The sequence below is a fragment of the Leptidea sinapis genome, chromosome 5 (genome assembly GCF_905404315.1).
Source record: "Leptidea sinapis chromosome 5, ilLepSina1.1, whole genome shotgun sequence".
Lineage (NCBI taxonomy): Eukaryota > Metazoa > Arthropoda > Insecta > Lepidoptera > Pieridae > Leptidea > Leptidea sinapis.
Window position 1 is genome coordinate 13,677,378 of NC_066269.1, and position 16,753 is coordinate 13,694,130.

Sequence of the window (16,753 nt, forward strand, 5' to 3'; positions counted from 1 at the left end):
TTCAGCGCATTACCATCAAGTAATAGAATAGCACCAGTGGGAAGCTCCTTTGCATAGGATGCCGGCTCGATTATGGGTTGGTACCCAGCGCCGCTGTGGTCAACGGCGCTAATTTCTGCCGTGAAGCAGTAATGTGTTAGCATTACTGTGTTTCGGTCTGAAGTACGCCGTAGCTAGTGGAATTCTTGGTCAAATGAGACTTAATATCTTCTGTCTCAAGGTGACGAGCGCAATTGTAATGACGCACAGAATTTTTGGGTTTTTCAAGAATCCTGAGGGGCACTGCATTGTAATTTGTAGGCGGTAAGGCGTATCAATTACCGTCGGCTGAAAGTCCTGCTCGTCTCGCCCCTTATTTAAAAAGTTATATTTCTTATTATTAACATCGCATTATCTAATTTTTGTTGGTGGAGCTAAAATAAAAATTTTATAAGCGCATTATTGGGTGTCGGGCGCAGTTATATGTGAAAATTATTACGGTAGAGTACCGTACTACGTCATAGGCTTTTTAGTGATACGTGACGATTCAAACCATAATGTAACTAGCATTAGTTGGACCATCTAACTGTTTCTTAACTTATTTCTACAAAACACACAAACATTCACTGCCAACTATTTACAATCTTACTTAATATTTTTCCTTTATCATAATTTTTGTCAGCCGAGCGGTTGTTAAAAAACGTCTTCTCTAATGGGATCATAACTTCGTCTGATTAATTTGCGGCTTGTATGTTTATTCCGAAGCAAATTTAATTCCCCTTAGGCTGTAAACAGATGTTGTGCATTTTGCTTTATGACAGTATTGATATTTGTTGATTGAATATATATTTTATATGTATGATAACATAAACATTTGTTTTTAATAAAAGTTTAGTATCCATAATTACAATTTTTATTAAGAACCAAGAAATCGGATTATTCCCTTACTTAAAAACTAGATTTATCTGGTGGTAATATCAGAGTCAGTGAATTAAACAATAAAATAGGAATGTGTGTGTGTGTTTATGTGTGAGTGTGTGTGTGTGTGTACATATCACATGTTAAATCAATACAGGGCTAGCATAAACTGATGGGCTTTTGTCGGTTCTACGTGCAAATCTCCAACACTAGAGGAAGCCTCGCCGGTTCTTTAGGTGGGTGAACGCACGCCCTTTTTCAGGCAAATTTTTGCATGTGAGCATTACTTCCCTATAACCTCATAGATTTTTCTTTTTAAGAACTCTTCCCTGAGGAAGAGAAACGTTATCACTTGGTTGTCATCATCTGCCTATCAAGTTGAAATTTCATTATCGGGTGAAAGATTCGGTGCTTATTCGTAATTTTTGGTCTGAAACTGTAACATAAATACAATGAACTCGACTGTCTATCGGCTATTTGCCCTGATTACAGCTTTCTTTGTAAATGAATAAAAAACGTTTGGACGTATTGATCGGATTTATATATTTAATACACTCTTGTCTCTCATCTGTTCTTCGCCTAAGTATACAGAAACGAAACTTTTAAAAAATGTTGGGTTTTTTAAATTTTTCACTGTTGTGTGAGTCAAATTTGAATAATGGACTACCCACTGCGTTTCATGTTTGATTTCAAATTTTTTACCCAAAGCTTTGCTCCTTATGCATTGAAATTATAAAACCAGTAATGGTTGATCTGTTAAATCGATCGAACAGGGAACCAATTTTGAAATTGTAATAAAAATAAAATGTTCTACGTTCGTTACTTTAGTGTGTTTAAATTACGTGATAAATATTTCGTCGTCGTCGTGTGAATGTGTGAAAATATATTTATTTATTTTTAATGTCATGTTATCATAATAAAACGTACATGTATTTATTTACTAAAGTATCAGAAATAACTATAAATAATTCTATGTAACGTAATGACCTTTGGCCTTATTTATTTATTAAAAAAGGCATTTTAAAAAAAGGCATTTATTTATTTTCTCAAAATTGATTCCTTTAGAATTCTTTTTGATGTCATTTCTAATAACTACTAGATACTACTACCGCTTCGGAAACAAATGGCGCTCTGAGAGAGAAGAAGCGGCGCAAGAAACAGGTTTTTAGGTACACAAACAAATTACAATAAATTGTGACTTAAATAATATAGTATATATATATATATATATATATCAGGGATGTTGCAGATGCCGATATTTTCACATCCGCGGATACGGATGCGGATGCGGAGTTTAGCAGGCTCACATCCGCGGATGCAGATGCGGATGCGGATGTATAAGATATTATGTAAATAAAGTCTATCCATGAAGAATTAAAACAATGACAACGTAATTATTAACATTTTTATTGTAATCAAACATAATTAAGTACTTATTTTTATGTTAAAAATATAAGTCATGTATAATGTAACTGAACACCTTCTGTTTTTTATATCAGTAGTTGAATTTAAAAATAGGAGCATTATACTTGATGAAGAGTAGTATTGCCGCCTTTTCTGGTTCTAGTCTGTTACGCAGAGGTTCGTAAATTAATCCCGCGCTACTAAATAGTTGTTCGCTAGGAACACTGCCCGGTGGAGCAGATAAAAATCTTCGTACTATCGGCGATAATACCTTGAATTCCCCTCGATGTACACTCCACCAGTTTAAAGGATTTTCACTCACATTTATTCTTTTTTTAGTACGGTAAGCAAGTAACTCTTTTTTTAATACAGCTTCAACGCTACTATTTTCTGGCTCATCTTGACTTTCGTCTTCACTCGACGAATCTAACATCATAGCCAGGTCGTTTTTTAAGCATGGCTTTTTGTTGAAACCTGAAGTCCCTGGTCCTAGTTGTTCTGTTTCATTTTCCATGCAATCAGTTATTTTAGCCCTTTTGGCATTGGTATTAACTGATTCAAAATTGTCATTCTCAATATTTATCATTTTTAAAATGTCATCTTTAATCTTTTCTTCAGTCACCGGTGTGAAAAATTTGTGCTTATAGCGAGGATCTAAGTAGGTAGCGATGGTATATAAATTGTTTTCTCCCAAGCTAGAAAACTTTGTAGAAAGTTCGTTTTTCAAAGTCGTTACAGCCTGACGAATCGGATCAAACTCTTGCGATCTTGTTAAATATAAATAGTCATCAACTTTTTTTTCAAGCATTTGTATTATCGGTATCACAGATGAAATAAGAGCAGAAGAGCTGCTCAGTTCCCGTGTTGCTTCCTCAAAAGGTCCCAGTAATTGAATGAAACTTTCAATCATTTTCCATTCTTCTGGTAGAATAGGGTCAATTTCATTATCATTCATGTAAAGGCTCAGAGCATCCTTTATCTTTGAAAAACGCTCGAACATGTAGAATGTACTGTTCCATCGTGTTACACAATCTTGAAACACTTTCAGGTGCGGTTGATTCAGTCTGTCCTGAATTGATTGCAGTTGTTTCTGGGCAATGGTAGAGTGATTGAAATGGGTCGTAATTCTCTTACATTTTTGTTTTAGTATTTTTATGTTTTCTTGAGAACCTAAACAACTACGGATAGCCAGTTGTATCTTGTGAACAGTACAGTCTATATCATTTAATGCTGCTAATCGCGCGGCTCGTTTCATATTAGACCCTTCATCTCTGATTAGGCAATGCAGTTGTTGTTTTTTAATGTTCCATTCAGAAAGCATGTTACTGAATTTTTCAGCAACTATGTCACCAGTGTGACGGCCGTCAAATGTCTCACATTTCAATATTATCGATGATCTATCAAAGTTTTCTGCAATTCCATGGCAAGTCAGGCTAAGCAAAGAAGCGTTTGAGCTAGGATCCGACCAAATGTCAGACGTAAACGACATGTTATCAAAATTTTCGATTAATCCTTTAACTTTTTGAGCCACTTTGCTATATAATTCCTTGCATACAAAATCTGTAAAAAAATTGCGTCCCCTAAAGTTATATCTTGGTGCTAATTCTTGCATCAGTCTACGAAAACCTAGCCCTTCAACAAAATTAAACGGCAAATTTTGAAGTGCAATCATTTCTCCAATGAGTTTATCAATTTTTTTAGAATTCAAGTTATTGACGTCCCACTTCTTTTCTTTTAGAACCATTTCCTCTAATGAAAGTTGTTTCTTTGATTCTTGCAGAGGAGTGGTAACTTTATCTGAAAAATACACAAATAAATAAAAATTTTCGTTGTAAAAAACTATTTACTTAAAAGTAATTAAAAAGTGAGGACATTTTAAAACACCAGAAAACCTTTCTATCAAATGTCCAACTTATATTGCAAAAAATAAAAATAAAAGGAGTTTATTCCTTATAAATATTTATAAGAAGGAAGGATCCCTAATGTTTTCTGGCATTAACATTAAATATAGCGTGAAGCTAAACTACACTAAAAAGAAAAGGTACACTTTTTGATAGTGATAAAATTTTTGCAATCAGCCGAATAGTTTTTGAGTTAAGTAATTCACTATTCATATTTTAATATCATATTAAAAATATACATTTATGTACAGGTTGTTTTATTTTGAAACAATAAAAAAGTAGATAAATGAATTACATATATTAGTCTTTTTACAACTGACGTTTTATATGACAGCAAATAACTATAATATTGAGTGGAAACTTAGCCAATAAACCACAACTAAAACTATTCTTTTATTAAACTAACCAAACAATGCCTCAAGTAAATATTAATTAATTAAAACTATTAATTATGAAACTTACTTGCGTCAGATTTCATCTGTTGTAATTTTTTTTCTTTACTAATGTTCTCAAATGTAGAAAATTCTTCTGAGTGCATCGACTTAAGATGGTTTTTTAAAGACGACGTGGTGCGGCCCTTGCGAGAGTAGCTTTTTTTGCATATTTTACAATCAGCTTTATCCTGGTCTTCTTTATTTGGTTCAAAATAATCCCATACATTACTTTTGGTCGGTGGTGACATTGTTGACTAAATAGTTAGATAGATAAACTATCAATAACGGGAATCACACTGGAAAAATAACGAATTTCGTCATAAAACGATATTTTTTCCTACAATAAAACGTATTACCGGCGTAATATAATAGAAGTTACCCTGTGATCTTATGGATATTAGTCTTAAATAATATAAAGTTTTCTTGTAAACTCTTCTTATTTACACACTGTATCACAATAACATTAAAAATACCTATTTATCTTTATGATACGATAAGTAGTTCACTTTCACTTCACAACGCAAACAAACACGTATTTATTCACTTCCACTTGCAAGGAAAGGAACAAACAAATGATGCACTAGCGAAAACAAACAAACGTGTCGAATCTTGTCACTAATTTCTTCGCTCCCATTGGTTATTGTCACGTGCGACCGGCACGCGTCAATCACCGGCCCCGCCCAATTTCTTTCTTGTCGCTACTTGTATAATATTCGCATCCGCATGAACATTCGCATTGATTAATGCGGATGCGGAAGCAGATGCAGATGTCCAAAACAATGCGGATGTTCCGCATTTGCGGATGCAGATGCGAATGTTCGCAACATCCCTGATATATATATATATATATATATATATATATATATGTATATACATATCTGTATTGAAGTTCACTAAAAGCGTGCACAGCATGCTTTTAGCATGCATGCATTATAAATGTGAAAGTTTGTATATCTGGATGTATGTTTGAACTTCTTTAATTCAAACACTACTGAATGGATTTTGATGAAACTTTGCAAGAATATAGCTTACACACCAGAATAACATATAGCCTATAACTCATAAAAAACGGTTATTTCAATACCGTTATACACCGTAAATACACCAAACTAACATTTTTTACAATTTTTGTCTGTCGGTCTGTCTGTCTGTTTGTTCCGGCTAATCCGGCTACTTTAATTGGCAGGTAGCTGATGTAATAAGGAGTAACTTAGGCTACGCTTATTTTATAAAAATAAAGCAATATCCAAGAAACGGTCTAACTCTAAAATAATTTATATGACAAAACAACGTTTGTCGGGTCAGCTAGTATTATAAATGCGAAAGTTTGTAAGAATATCTGGATGTATGTCTGTTACTCTTTCACGTAAAAACTACTTCATGGATTTTAATGAAACTTTACAATAATATAGCTTACACATCAGACTGACACATAGGCTATATAATTTATAAAGATACAGTATGGAATATCCAAAATAATACGATAAGTGTCAGTAAGTAATAAAAAAATCTGCAATGCGTGCGGCACAAAAATTGTAGGATTTACAAATATGTATGTATACTATAATTGTTTATCACACTAATATTATTAAGGCGAAAGTGTGTGACTTTGTATGTTTGTTACTTCTTCACGCGCAAATCGACAACGCGTACGTCGCGGGTATCAGCTAGTATAGCATAAACATAAAAAAAATGTCTTATAAATTAAACTAATTCCAAATATATGATTTTTAGACACAATACTTGAATTCTGCCAAACTTTGACTAAATATTTCTAGAATTTTATTTTTCTCAGATAATTCATTATAATATATACTCATACGTACAATGGAATTATAATAGGAGGTATTATTTTTGTACACAAACAGACAAAAATTCTCTACGTCTACGAATGGGTCCACGGGCTGTGTCCGCGGGAAATGAAGTCACGGCTTTTCTAGAGGTCATATCTAGGCTAGTCTACAGCCAAGCTTAGGTAGTTCGTGCCTTATGACCAGCTCTAAAGTCCCTGTACATTGTAAGCATGCGTATTACTAAGAGCACGTTTCTAGAAGAAGCGAATTGATTGATACTGAATCACAATCACAATTTATTGATACTGAATCGCTTTTGGCTTGTTTATGACTAAGGATGTTTTACACAAATAAAATTTGAAAAACAAAATTTTATGAACGATGCGGGATTCGACCCACGACCTCCGACGTTCCGTGCCGGTGCTCTAACCAACTGAGCTAACCGTTCGGGTACCGCCTCGTTATAAAATTCTGTTTGCTTTGTTCGACTCTCAGGTTGTGGCTTCATCTACAGGATCTACTTTACAGTTGATAACCTAATATGCAAATATTGGGGTTGATCAGGGCTTTTCAAATTATATTTGTGTATTAATCCTAGAAGTGAGGGTTATTACTTTAAAAACATAACATATTGTTAAGGATGTTTTGTTAATAAGAATTTTGTCCCGTTTGCTCAAGTCTAGCGGAATATAACATTTAGAAATCATTGACATGTAAGCAGGAAAACATTTGAGTCACTAATTAATATAAATATTGATATTGTTTTTTAATAAATACCTCTATATAAATTATAGCAATTAGCTTAATATGCAAATGTAAAAGTTTTTGGTGACATGGGAAAGAAGGATGTAATACCGTTCATATTAATTTATTATACTGTAGTGTTTTAGCTTTAAACAATTATCATTGAATCAAAACTAATCTTATAGCTATATTTACAATACTATGACTACATAAAATTAAAACTATCATTACGTGGAAGCGTACCAAGAATACTGGCAGTATTTCCACGTTGGATAGCAAGGCTGATCCGTTGACCGAAATAGCTGCCAGCGCTTGGGTTTCCAGTAGCCTTATTGAGGCGCGAAGATAGTATTTTGAACATTCTCCGCGCCTCTGGGCCCCACGGGCCAAGTGTCTCGACACCAAACGGCTTAATTAAGTAAATTAATTAATAATTAAATTTAATGCTTTAAACATGATAGAAATAATAATAAATTGGACATTTTTTCTTTGTTACACGCTTTTCATTAGCTTCGCCTGTATGTATATTTGTTTGTAACCGACTCATTTGTGCGCGATTTTAACCGACTTTAAACGGCCAGATTTCGATCAAACTTTGTAGATTTATAGATGACCGATGACAAAATATTAATTTGATAAAATTATTCCATTTTTCAATTTGCAAAATAAGATTTTTGTTAATTTTTTCATCTATCGTCGATAAGGCAGGAATTGATGTTCATTTTAAATTTCAACCAAAGCGTGCATCTTAGTTTTTTTATAAACTAATTTTATAATTTTGTAGATACCAGGATCGTCTCTACCTATAGATAGATAATTATTATAGATATATAAATTTTATTGAGTTAATTTTTGAAGTAATAACTTCAATAATGCGCGTATGGCGACATGATTTTCCAACACCGTGAAGTTAGTCTGTAAGTCCCGTGAAGTGATATCTTTTTATCCAAGATATTTATTCAGTAAGTAACACTGACAATACATAATAACCGGTCATTACCGGTTATAGTTATGATTACCAAGATGTCAGGTTACTTACATTCAGATCCTTTTTTAACTTTTTTTTAAATGAAAATAAGGCACGAGACGAGCAGGAAGTTCAGCTGATGGTAATCGATACGCCATGCCCATTACAATGCAGTGCCACTCAGGATTCTTGAACAACCCAAAAATTCTGAGCGGCAATACAATTGCGCTCGTCACCTTGAGAGATCTCATTTGCCCAGTAATTTCACTAGCTACAGCGCCCATCAGACCGAAACACAGTAATGCTTATACATTACTGCTTCACGGCATAAATAGGCGCTGTTGTGGTACCCATAATCCTCCAACTTCTTATACTGTGGTCACGTTTGGACGATAAGGCGAAACGGTGATCATTTAACACCAGGTGACCCGTACGCTCGTTTGTCCTGCTATTCCATAAAAAAAAAAGCTATACAATATCTCGACTCGTCTAGACAAGTAATTCGTCATATTGTTTTTATGTATATGAACATTTTGGAGTTATTTTGGTTTTGCTATGATGAATAACCACATGCAATTATGCGTAAGTATACACGTATACACGTATATTCGTATATTTTTTTTGGATTTGAATTTTAAAAACGTTGTATTCCTTAAAACCACACGGCAGAACTGAAAATTTCATCATGACAAGGCAAATAATAGGTTTGAAATTCAAAATTTTTTTTTTTATCCCCATTAATATTATAAATACGAATGTAAGTTTGTTTGTTACGCTTTTACGCCGGAGCTACGGAACCGATTTTGATGATATTTGGTAAAGCGTTACACTAGAGCTTGGGATAGGACATATAAAAGCAAATCAATGCAAATTTGTCGCGTAGTAAATATTATTTTAATTACCATATCCTATTTTTGTTCATAGTAACCGGGCGAAATGGAATCCAATTCAATGTAGGGTTAATAAACATCCTTCAATTAAATCCACAGGAGACATTTTTATACCAATCTACAATCAATTACAAAATGCAAATTATACACTTAATTCTGTACAATCGCCAGTAGCCAGGACAGGGCTCTAGTATAACAATTTATTAAAATTTTTTGATGCAATAATTTATGGTGACTGCGGCCATGCGTTGGAAATATTGTAATTTCTAGACACGTTCATTTAAGATTGTAATCTAACTCTTAAGAATCATATTCATACCAATGTAGGCTTTGATCTCGGGTATCCTTGGCTATGTTTGACTTTTATTAACGTTTTATTGCAAGGCACAAGGAAGACACAGTATAAATACCATCACTTACATGATTAAAGTGACACATCAAGGATTTTCTCTAGTTTCGATTGTATCTTTAAATCTTTCGCAGTCAGGAGGTCTATTACAAAAATCGAAAGCCGAAGTTTCGGTCCGAAACGGAAAACGACGAACTTCTAATTAAATCCTATTACCAAAGTAGTTCGGATCCGAATAGACATAACCATAAAAAGTGAAATTGTGGTAACGACCTTATTAATCTCAAACAAAGAAAAACTAAATGTCATAAGAATTTGGGAATAAGGATACGAAATACAGAATGTCTAATCACGAACTTCGTATCGATATTCGGATCCGAAACACTTTCGTAAAAGGAAAATGTACGATCCGTCAACCGAAACTTCGTATTTCGATTTTGGTAATAGGGTTGTTACGAAATTTATTATTCTACTAGCTGACCCGACACACGCTATTCTGTCAAAAGCAAAAAAAAATGTAAGTATTCGTGAATAATGTAGTCAAAATGCACCGGAAATATGAAATCATATTTAATGAGTTAAAAATAAAAAAAAAATACGTATTTCTGAATGATCACACCCTTCAACTACCGTTCCGTGTTTATATCAGGCAAGACGGTGCGTTTGTGTATGTTATCATATGCCCTAACAAACTTTTTTATAGACCTATACATAAAATACACAATTCCACGATACATTATTTTGTTATATCTCAAAGGGTTAAGACAGCGTTTTCGATGCAAGATCCAAAATGGCTTATGTTTTTCTGACAACAACAAATATTGTTAATTTATACAAACAACTAACAAATTATAATATGCTAAAACCTTCCTCGAGAACCACCCTATCTGTTGGTGAAAACAGCATGAGAATCGGTGCAGTAGTTTTTGAGTTTATCGCTAACAGACAGACTGACGCGACCGAGGACATCGTCTTATAATATGTAGTGATTAATATTTTACCGTTTGATTTAACTCTCAGAAAATGAGACAAACAAAAAACAAAGAAAAAAAAGGGTTATTGTTAACACGTTAGTGCGATGGTGGTCGAACAGGCCCAGCGATGATTTTATTCTAATGTTAGTAGGCACATGCTGAAAGCTATGTTTGTGTCTATCGAACTCCTACAAATATCTAAGATAATTGTGCCACACGTTGGTACATTGAGTGTTGGAGAAAGATATAGTTTTCACATCACCGTGCGCACCAGCATGGCATTGGGCCGATTTTTGTGTGATCCGCAGTGGATGTGTTAAGTTAAGAATCAGTTTCTATCTACTACTTTTCAAAAGATTTGGTAATGATAGAAAAAAAATACTGCTATACGAATCACTTTGATTTAAATAAAACATGAACCCACAGATTCTTTATACATCTCATAAAAAAACCAAATACTACAATTTCTCTCATTGATAATGAAATTTTAAATTATTTCATATGACATTGCAGAATTTCTTTCAATTATGCCTTTGAATATCATATTATTAATTCATAATATTAAGCCGTCTTTCAACTAACTGTCGAGAGGAATGGAGTGTAGTTAAACTGAAGAATATTTTATGCAAATCATTCATATAAAACCCGACTTACGGCCGGGTCGCACTGAAGAACATTCTCGTATTAAACGCAAGAATCAACATAATGTAGGTATATAGATACCTATATAGGCTATGCCTTAGATAATTTATACGTCTAGATAGACTGTGACAGACGTTTTCACAGGAAAAGAAAGAACTTTTTAGAACTAACCTCCATTTTGAGCATTCACGTACACAAATTGTCACACAAACCGCGTGTGTAAGACGGAGTTTGTCACACTAAACTAATATTCTTGGCCTGATTTTATCGGTTGTCTAACAGCAAGAGACTCTAGTCCAGGGGTGCTCAAGCTTGAACTGCTGGCGATCTACCTCAAAATTGTAAGACTACGATCGATCTGCTCTGAGAGGCTTCAAGTATGTGTTATGAAGGATTGTCGTCTAGGTAGAGTGTCACGATGACATAGATATTAGTATTGCGCAAAATATGCATTTTTTTAGTCAAGGTAAGTGTAGGTCTGATCTTAAATGTCAATGAATAAACTCATAATTATTATTCAAAATTGCGAGTTTATTGTTTCTTACAAAACAAACGCGTTCTAAAGTTCTAAGCTAATGTAAAGAGTGGCTTTGGATGTTGAAGCGTGACACTGCATGTCCTGAGCATACTTTTCATAAGATGGTACGTAATTACCGATTTTAGTTTATTATACCAGATTTTTTTCTCGAGATCGACTCAAAAAGCACTCGCGATCGACCTGTCGATCCCGATCGACCGTTTGAGCACCCCTGCTCTAGTCTATCTAGACGTATAAATTATCTAAGGGCTATGCATAGAAATAATAGTGTCTTATTTCTATTTATACCAAGTAAAATAAATATTATCATTTATTCACTTAGTTTAAAAAATGACTCTTTTGGATGTCAAAGGCTTATATTTTTCCACTTAACACTACTTTGGAAAAGTTGAGATTAAATGAGAATAAGCAGCAAGAAACTCATTGCCACTGTTTAAATAAAAAGTAACCTTTTGACCTTTTGACTGGTAGAAGTATGACCTTTGTATGGCACAAGGCGCTCCTCTCAAAACTTCCATCATTTGGGCTTCCCCAGAGCTTATACAAGTGGACCTCCAGCTTCCTCACTGGGCGCAGCATATAGGTCGTTGTCGACGGTTATTGCTCGAACCCGAAGCCGTGCGGTGTTTCCGGGACAATACGACATGGGTACCTTCAAAAAAAGCGCGTACACCTTACTTAAAGGTGGGCAACGCTCCTGTGATTCCTCTGGTTTTGCAAGAGAATGTAGGCGGCGGTGATCACTTAACACCAGGTGATGACCCGTACGCTCGTTTCTCCTCCTATTCCTTATAAAGCAAAGCTATGAGCAGAATAAGAGTCCAGTACAATAATGCGTTCCGGGCTCTTATGCGGCTCCCGCGGTGCTGCAGCGCGTCGGGCATGTTCGCAGACGCTGGGGTCCCCGACTTTATCGCCATAATTCGGTCTCGCGTTGCCTCTTTCTGGCGGAGACTGCAACGTTCCAACAACAAAATACTCGTGGCTGTCTCTGACGACATCAGGAATCCTGTGTTTAAGCGCTGGATCTCTGTTGAAGAACAAAAAATGACTGCACAAATTTGTGCAATATTTATATAGTTTTAGTTAGTCTAATTTTACTTTTAACTTGGCACCACTTTACAGTGTCCAAAATTTTTTGTAACTATGGGTTTTATTAGGCCTTAAATAAATACCTTTTATTTATTTATTTTTTATTTTATTTATTTATAAAAAAAATAATAAGTCATGTCATTCAACGAAAATATCAACTTATTCTAGTAAGTTTAAAAATATCATTTAAACCTCAAAATAGTCTACAGTATCTACTAGTGATGTGCATCACCTAGAATATTGTATAAAAATAAGAAATATTTAACTTTAAAGTCATTATTACCTACAAAAGAACAGTCCATGCTGATACGACTAGCCATCACTTCCCTCGCCATATTTAATGAAAGTAAAGACCCACTGTTCGACTTTAATATAACATTGACCATATAAATCTACTTATTCCTGAATAAATATAATAAAAGGGATTTTACAACTTAAATAGAAATTAATCTTCATTATAAGTTGAAAAGAGGTTTGTGTACATAGTCATAGGGTCATTGCAACAATTTAAATTCATGTCAACTGTCATGAGAGCGCGCCAATTTACACTATTACTGTGAACTGTCAAAGTTATCATCAAGGAGCTGCCAGAGGAGTGATACGAGTAACTAAAAGATTTTTTACCAATTTGGTAACAAATTTGGATCCACTCTATATAATTTGTACAATTTAATCTTTTTGTGCGCAGTTTTAGGCATAGTTAAAATCAAAGTCAAAGTTATACTCGAATTCTTCACTGCATAGTATAAGATAAAGTCGCTTCCCGCTGTGTATCCCTATGTATGTTGAGATATTTAAAACTACGGAATGGATTTAGATGCGGTTGTATTTAATAGATAGAGTGATTTTAGAGGGAAGTTTATATTATGTATAACATGCATAATATAATAGAGAAACATTGATAATTTCAGAGGTTTCGAATATGATGTCGTCAATAAACACATTTTTTTTGCGCTTACATTGCAAATTGAATCCTTTTGACACAGTTCAAAATAATGTACTAAGAATATTGTATACCTTAAAAAGATCTAAAAAATACATACATCTACATATGAAGAAAGGCTAACTCACGTCAAGTTACTGAGCCTCGAGAGTCGTCGCAAATTGCATGACCTAACCACTTTATACAAAATACTCGATGGCACAATTTCTACTATCCTCTTGTCGGATATTCATCTAAGAGTTCCCAATCGGTCTTCAAGACATGAACAGCCTTTTATCATTCCGTTCTGCAATAATAACGTGTCCTTCCATAACCCTATCTATAGAATTTGTCGTCAATACAATGCACTACTACTCGAAATTAGTGAAGTACCTGACATCCACAGTTCATCTGTTTGTAAATGGAAATCTAGTTTATATAAATTCCTTAATTAGTTTAAATTATTTGAAAAAAATATCTTAAAATTATAACCATAATTATTCACTTCTATTTGTCCAAATATATATTTTCTTTGTCCTTTTCTTTTATGATACTACATTACCTAAAGCTAGTTTTAAAATCGCTATTATTGTTGTATTTTCATAGTTATTAATTTATGCTAAACATTCTGAGTACACACCCTCGTGGAGTTGCAACCTATCTTGTATTTAGCTGATAGTTTTTTTTTGTTTATTATGTATTTGTTGTAATTCTGTTGTATGTACCTATTAAATAAATAAATAAATAAAAAAAAGTCAGCGATGGTACAAGTCTATCTCTAAGGGATAACCCACAATAACCATTTATTATCCCTTACCTTATACGAGAAATAATTGATTTTAAGCAATACAGCACTAATCTTTATCAAATTTAGTACATTAAATACATTGTGCATTTAATATAGATCAATATGGTCCTTTATAACGTGTGATTTAAATGAATATTTTCAAAGATATTACAGATTTAATATACAGGGACTTAGCGGTTGCGGCGGTACCGGCCGGGAAGGCATTAGAATGAGTATCATCAAGTTTATAAAGTATTGAAGTCTACGAAACTGATTTAGTTTGTTATCGTCGTTTATTGTTGAGATATATATAGCGGGATCACTCGGAAATTACATATTATTACTTAATTTTTACATTTTTCTTTAGATAGAACGAAATCCGTCCGGGCAGCTAGGTTTGGTTAGTTATGTCTGTTTATTTTATTTTTAATTCATTATATATTTATTTATTGTAACTATTATGGGCAGATGGTATCGCTTAACATAAGGTGTACCATCTCCTCTTCCTTTAACTTATTCCCATTATAAGCGCCTTTGAGCATTGTCTTTTGCTTTTGCATGATTTAAGTATATCAAAATATCTACATTTAAATCTTTTAAAATAATAATTCAATCAAAGTTTGCTAAGAAGATCACGAGAACCCTTATGACGGTGCCGGCTGGTTTGTGTTTGCCAAAAAAAAACAATTCCTTAGTTATATTTAACCTACATTTGTTACTTATTTCATAGTGCTCTTAAAGTCACATAAAAATATAAAATTTATATGCTGTGTGTCATGTACCTGTAAATTTAACAGCTATAAAATAGGATTATGGTCGACTTCTTTTTTTTTATAAAACATTTATGTAATGTGGTATATGTTATCTAGTTTACTTGGGTTTTAATTTGAAATTATCAGGTTGTACTACACAAGTTTATCGTGCATTACACGTGTCAAATCTTATATTATTAATGTGAGACTGAGGTAGGTTGTAGTAAATTTCACATTTAATATCGAATTTAAACAGATTAATTGCATTGAAATATCGAATTTATGTGTGGAATGAATAAATTTAAGTTTTTTAATTTAAGTCTTTGTGATAGAAATATTTACCTTTTATTTACCATTATTTATCCCATTTAACTGTTGTACCTAGATATTAAAAAAATCTTAACTCAAGGTTTAATAGTAATGGTGTGTAGGCTGTATCCTATAAGCCGCAACAGCCAGACACCTGAAATTGTAATATTAAGCGTATGATTGTTGTTGTAAAAAATTGTAGAAAATTGCATAATCCTTAATTTAAAATAATCTTTTACTATAAATTTTAAAAGTACATTTTAAATTATTAAAACTTTCGTGAGTCATTATTAAATTATTATCTATTGATGAAGGACGAAGTCCGAAACTAGCTTGTACCGACACCGACAAAACGTGATTAAAGCCGTATTAATAAATAAAGTACATTTTGTAACATCTACTGCAATTCTACTTTGATGTAATAATTATGAATATGAATGATTGTTTCCGAGACATGGATGTTTCTATTATGTAATTATGTATGTTTAAGTAGGTATATTGTATTAAATAAATCGTTGTACTCATAGTACAGGCTATGCTTAGTTTGGGGCAAGATAAGAGAGTGATGAGAGAGATTTGTGTAAGAGTGTGTCAATATTATATTATTATTATTATTTAAACCAATACGTTGAGTGTGCGTGATGGAATGAATGTAGGCGCACCCTAAACAAATTTCGAGCTTTATAATATGAACCTTTTATACACAATAATGCTGTCAATATCTGTGTGGGTGTCGGACGTATGTGTATCGGTTTTGAATATATGGAGGCGAGATACCGTTCTAGTCATTTATATGGTAAAATTATTGTTAATTCTGAATATTTACACGTCATTTATAGCGGTATTCTGCTAATAATACACATGTTAGTCATAGCTACTATATTCTTTAATTATCTGGTCTGTTAAGTTTTTATAACTGGCCAAAAATTTTAAATATTAAAAAAATTAAATGCCATTTTTCTGTATTATTTAGGTCTTTATATAGTTATATTTTTATATTTAAATGAAAAGACAGTTAAGTCCTCGAATGGTGAGACAACGTACCGGAAGACGTAGTGTTGGTCTATCTAGTCAAGTTTTGAGTAGATCGCCGGAATACATTGGATGAGGGCAGCGCAGAACCGATCGTCGTGGAGATCTTTGGGGGAGGCCTGTCCAGCAGTGGATGTCTTCCGGCTGATAATATATAATATATAGCGCTTTTATAAATGGCCAGACATGTTCAAATGATTAAAAAAACTCTATATATTTATATATACAAATTATAAAATAAGGTTTTAATGTTTTCCTGCCAAAACACAAAAGGATTTTTTTTTATCATTTGAACATTACTGGCTATATATAAAAGCGTTTAATAG

At 33.3% G+C, this 16,753-nt stretch overlaps 1 protein-coding gene across 1 annotated transcript; it reads right to left on the minus strand.

The window, feature by feature from the left end:
* Positions 1-2,288: 2,288 nt before the first annotated feature.
* On the minus strand, positions 2,289-5,472 carry LOC126980143 (zinc finger BED domain-containing protein 4-like). Its single transcript, XM_050829723.1, has 2 exons — positions 4,665-5,472; positions 2,289-4,098 (listed from the first exon to the last, which is right to left on the minus strand). The coding sequence occupies exons 1-2, from the start codon at positions 4,882-4,884 to the stop codon at positions 2,393-2,395; spliced, it is 1,926 nt and encodes a 641-aa protein (XP_050685680.1). The 5' UTR covers positions 4,885-5,472; the 3' UTR covers positions 2,289-2,392.
* Between the last annotated feature and the right edge of the window lie 11,281 nt (positions 5,473-16,753).

What these genes read in the sequence shown, in the direction of transcription:
- LOC126980143 (XM_050829723.1), bottom strand. Translation starts at nt 4,884, where the DNA reads ATGTCACCACCGACCAAAAGTAATGTATGGGATTATTTTGAACCAAAT. An exon ending in ACAGATGAAATCTGACGCAA is followed by an intron (nt 4,099 to 4,664) that starts GTAAGTTTCATA and finishes TGTATTTTTCAG; the next exon opens with ATAAAGTTACCACTCCTCTG.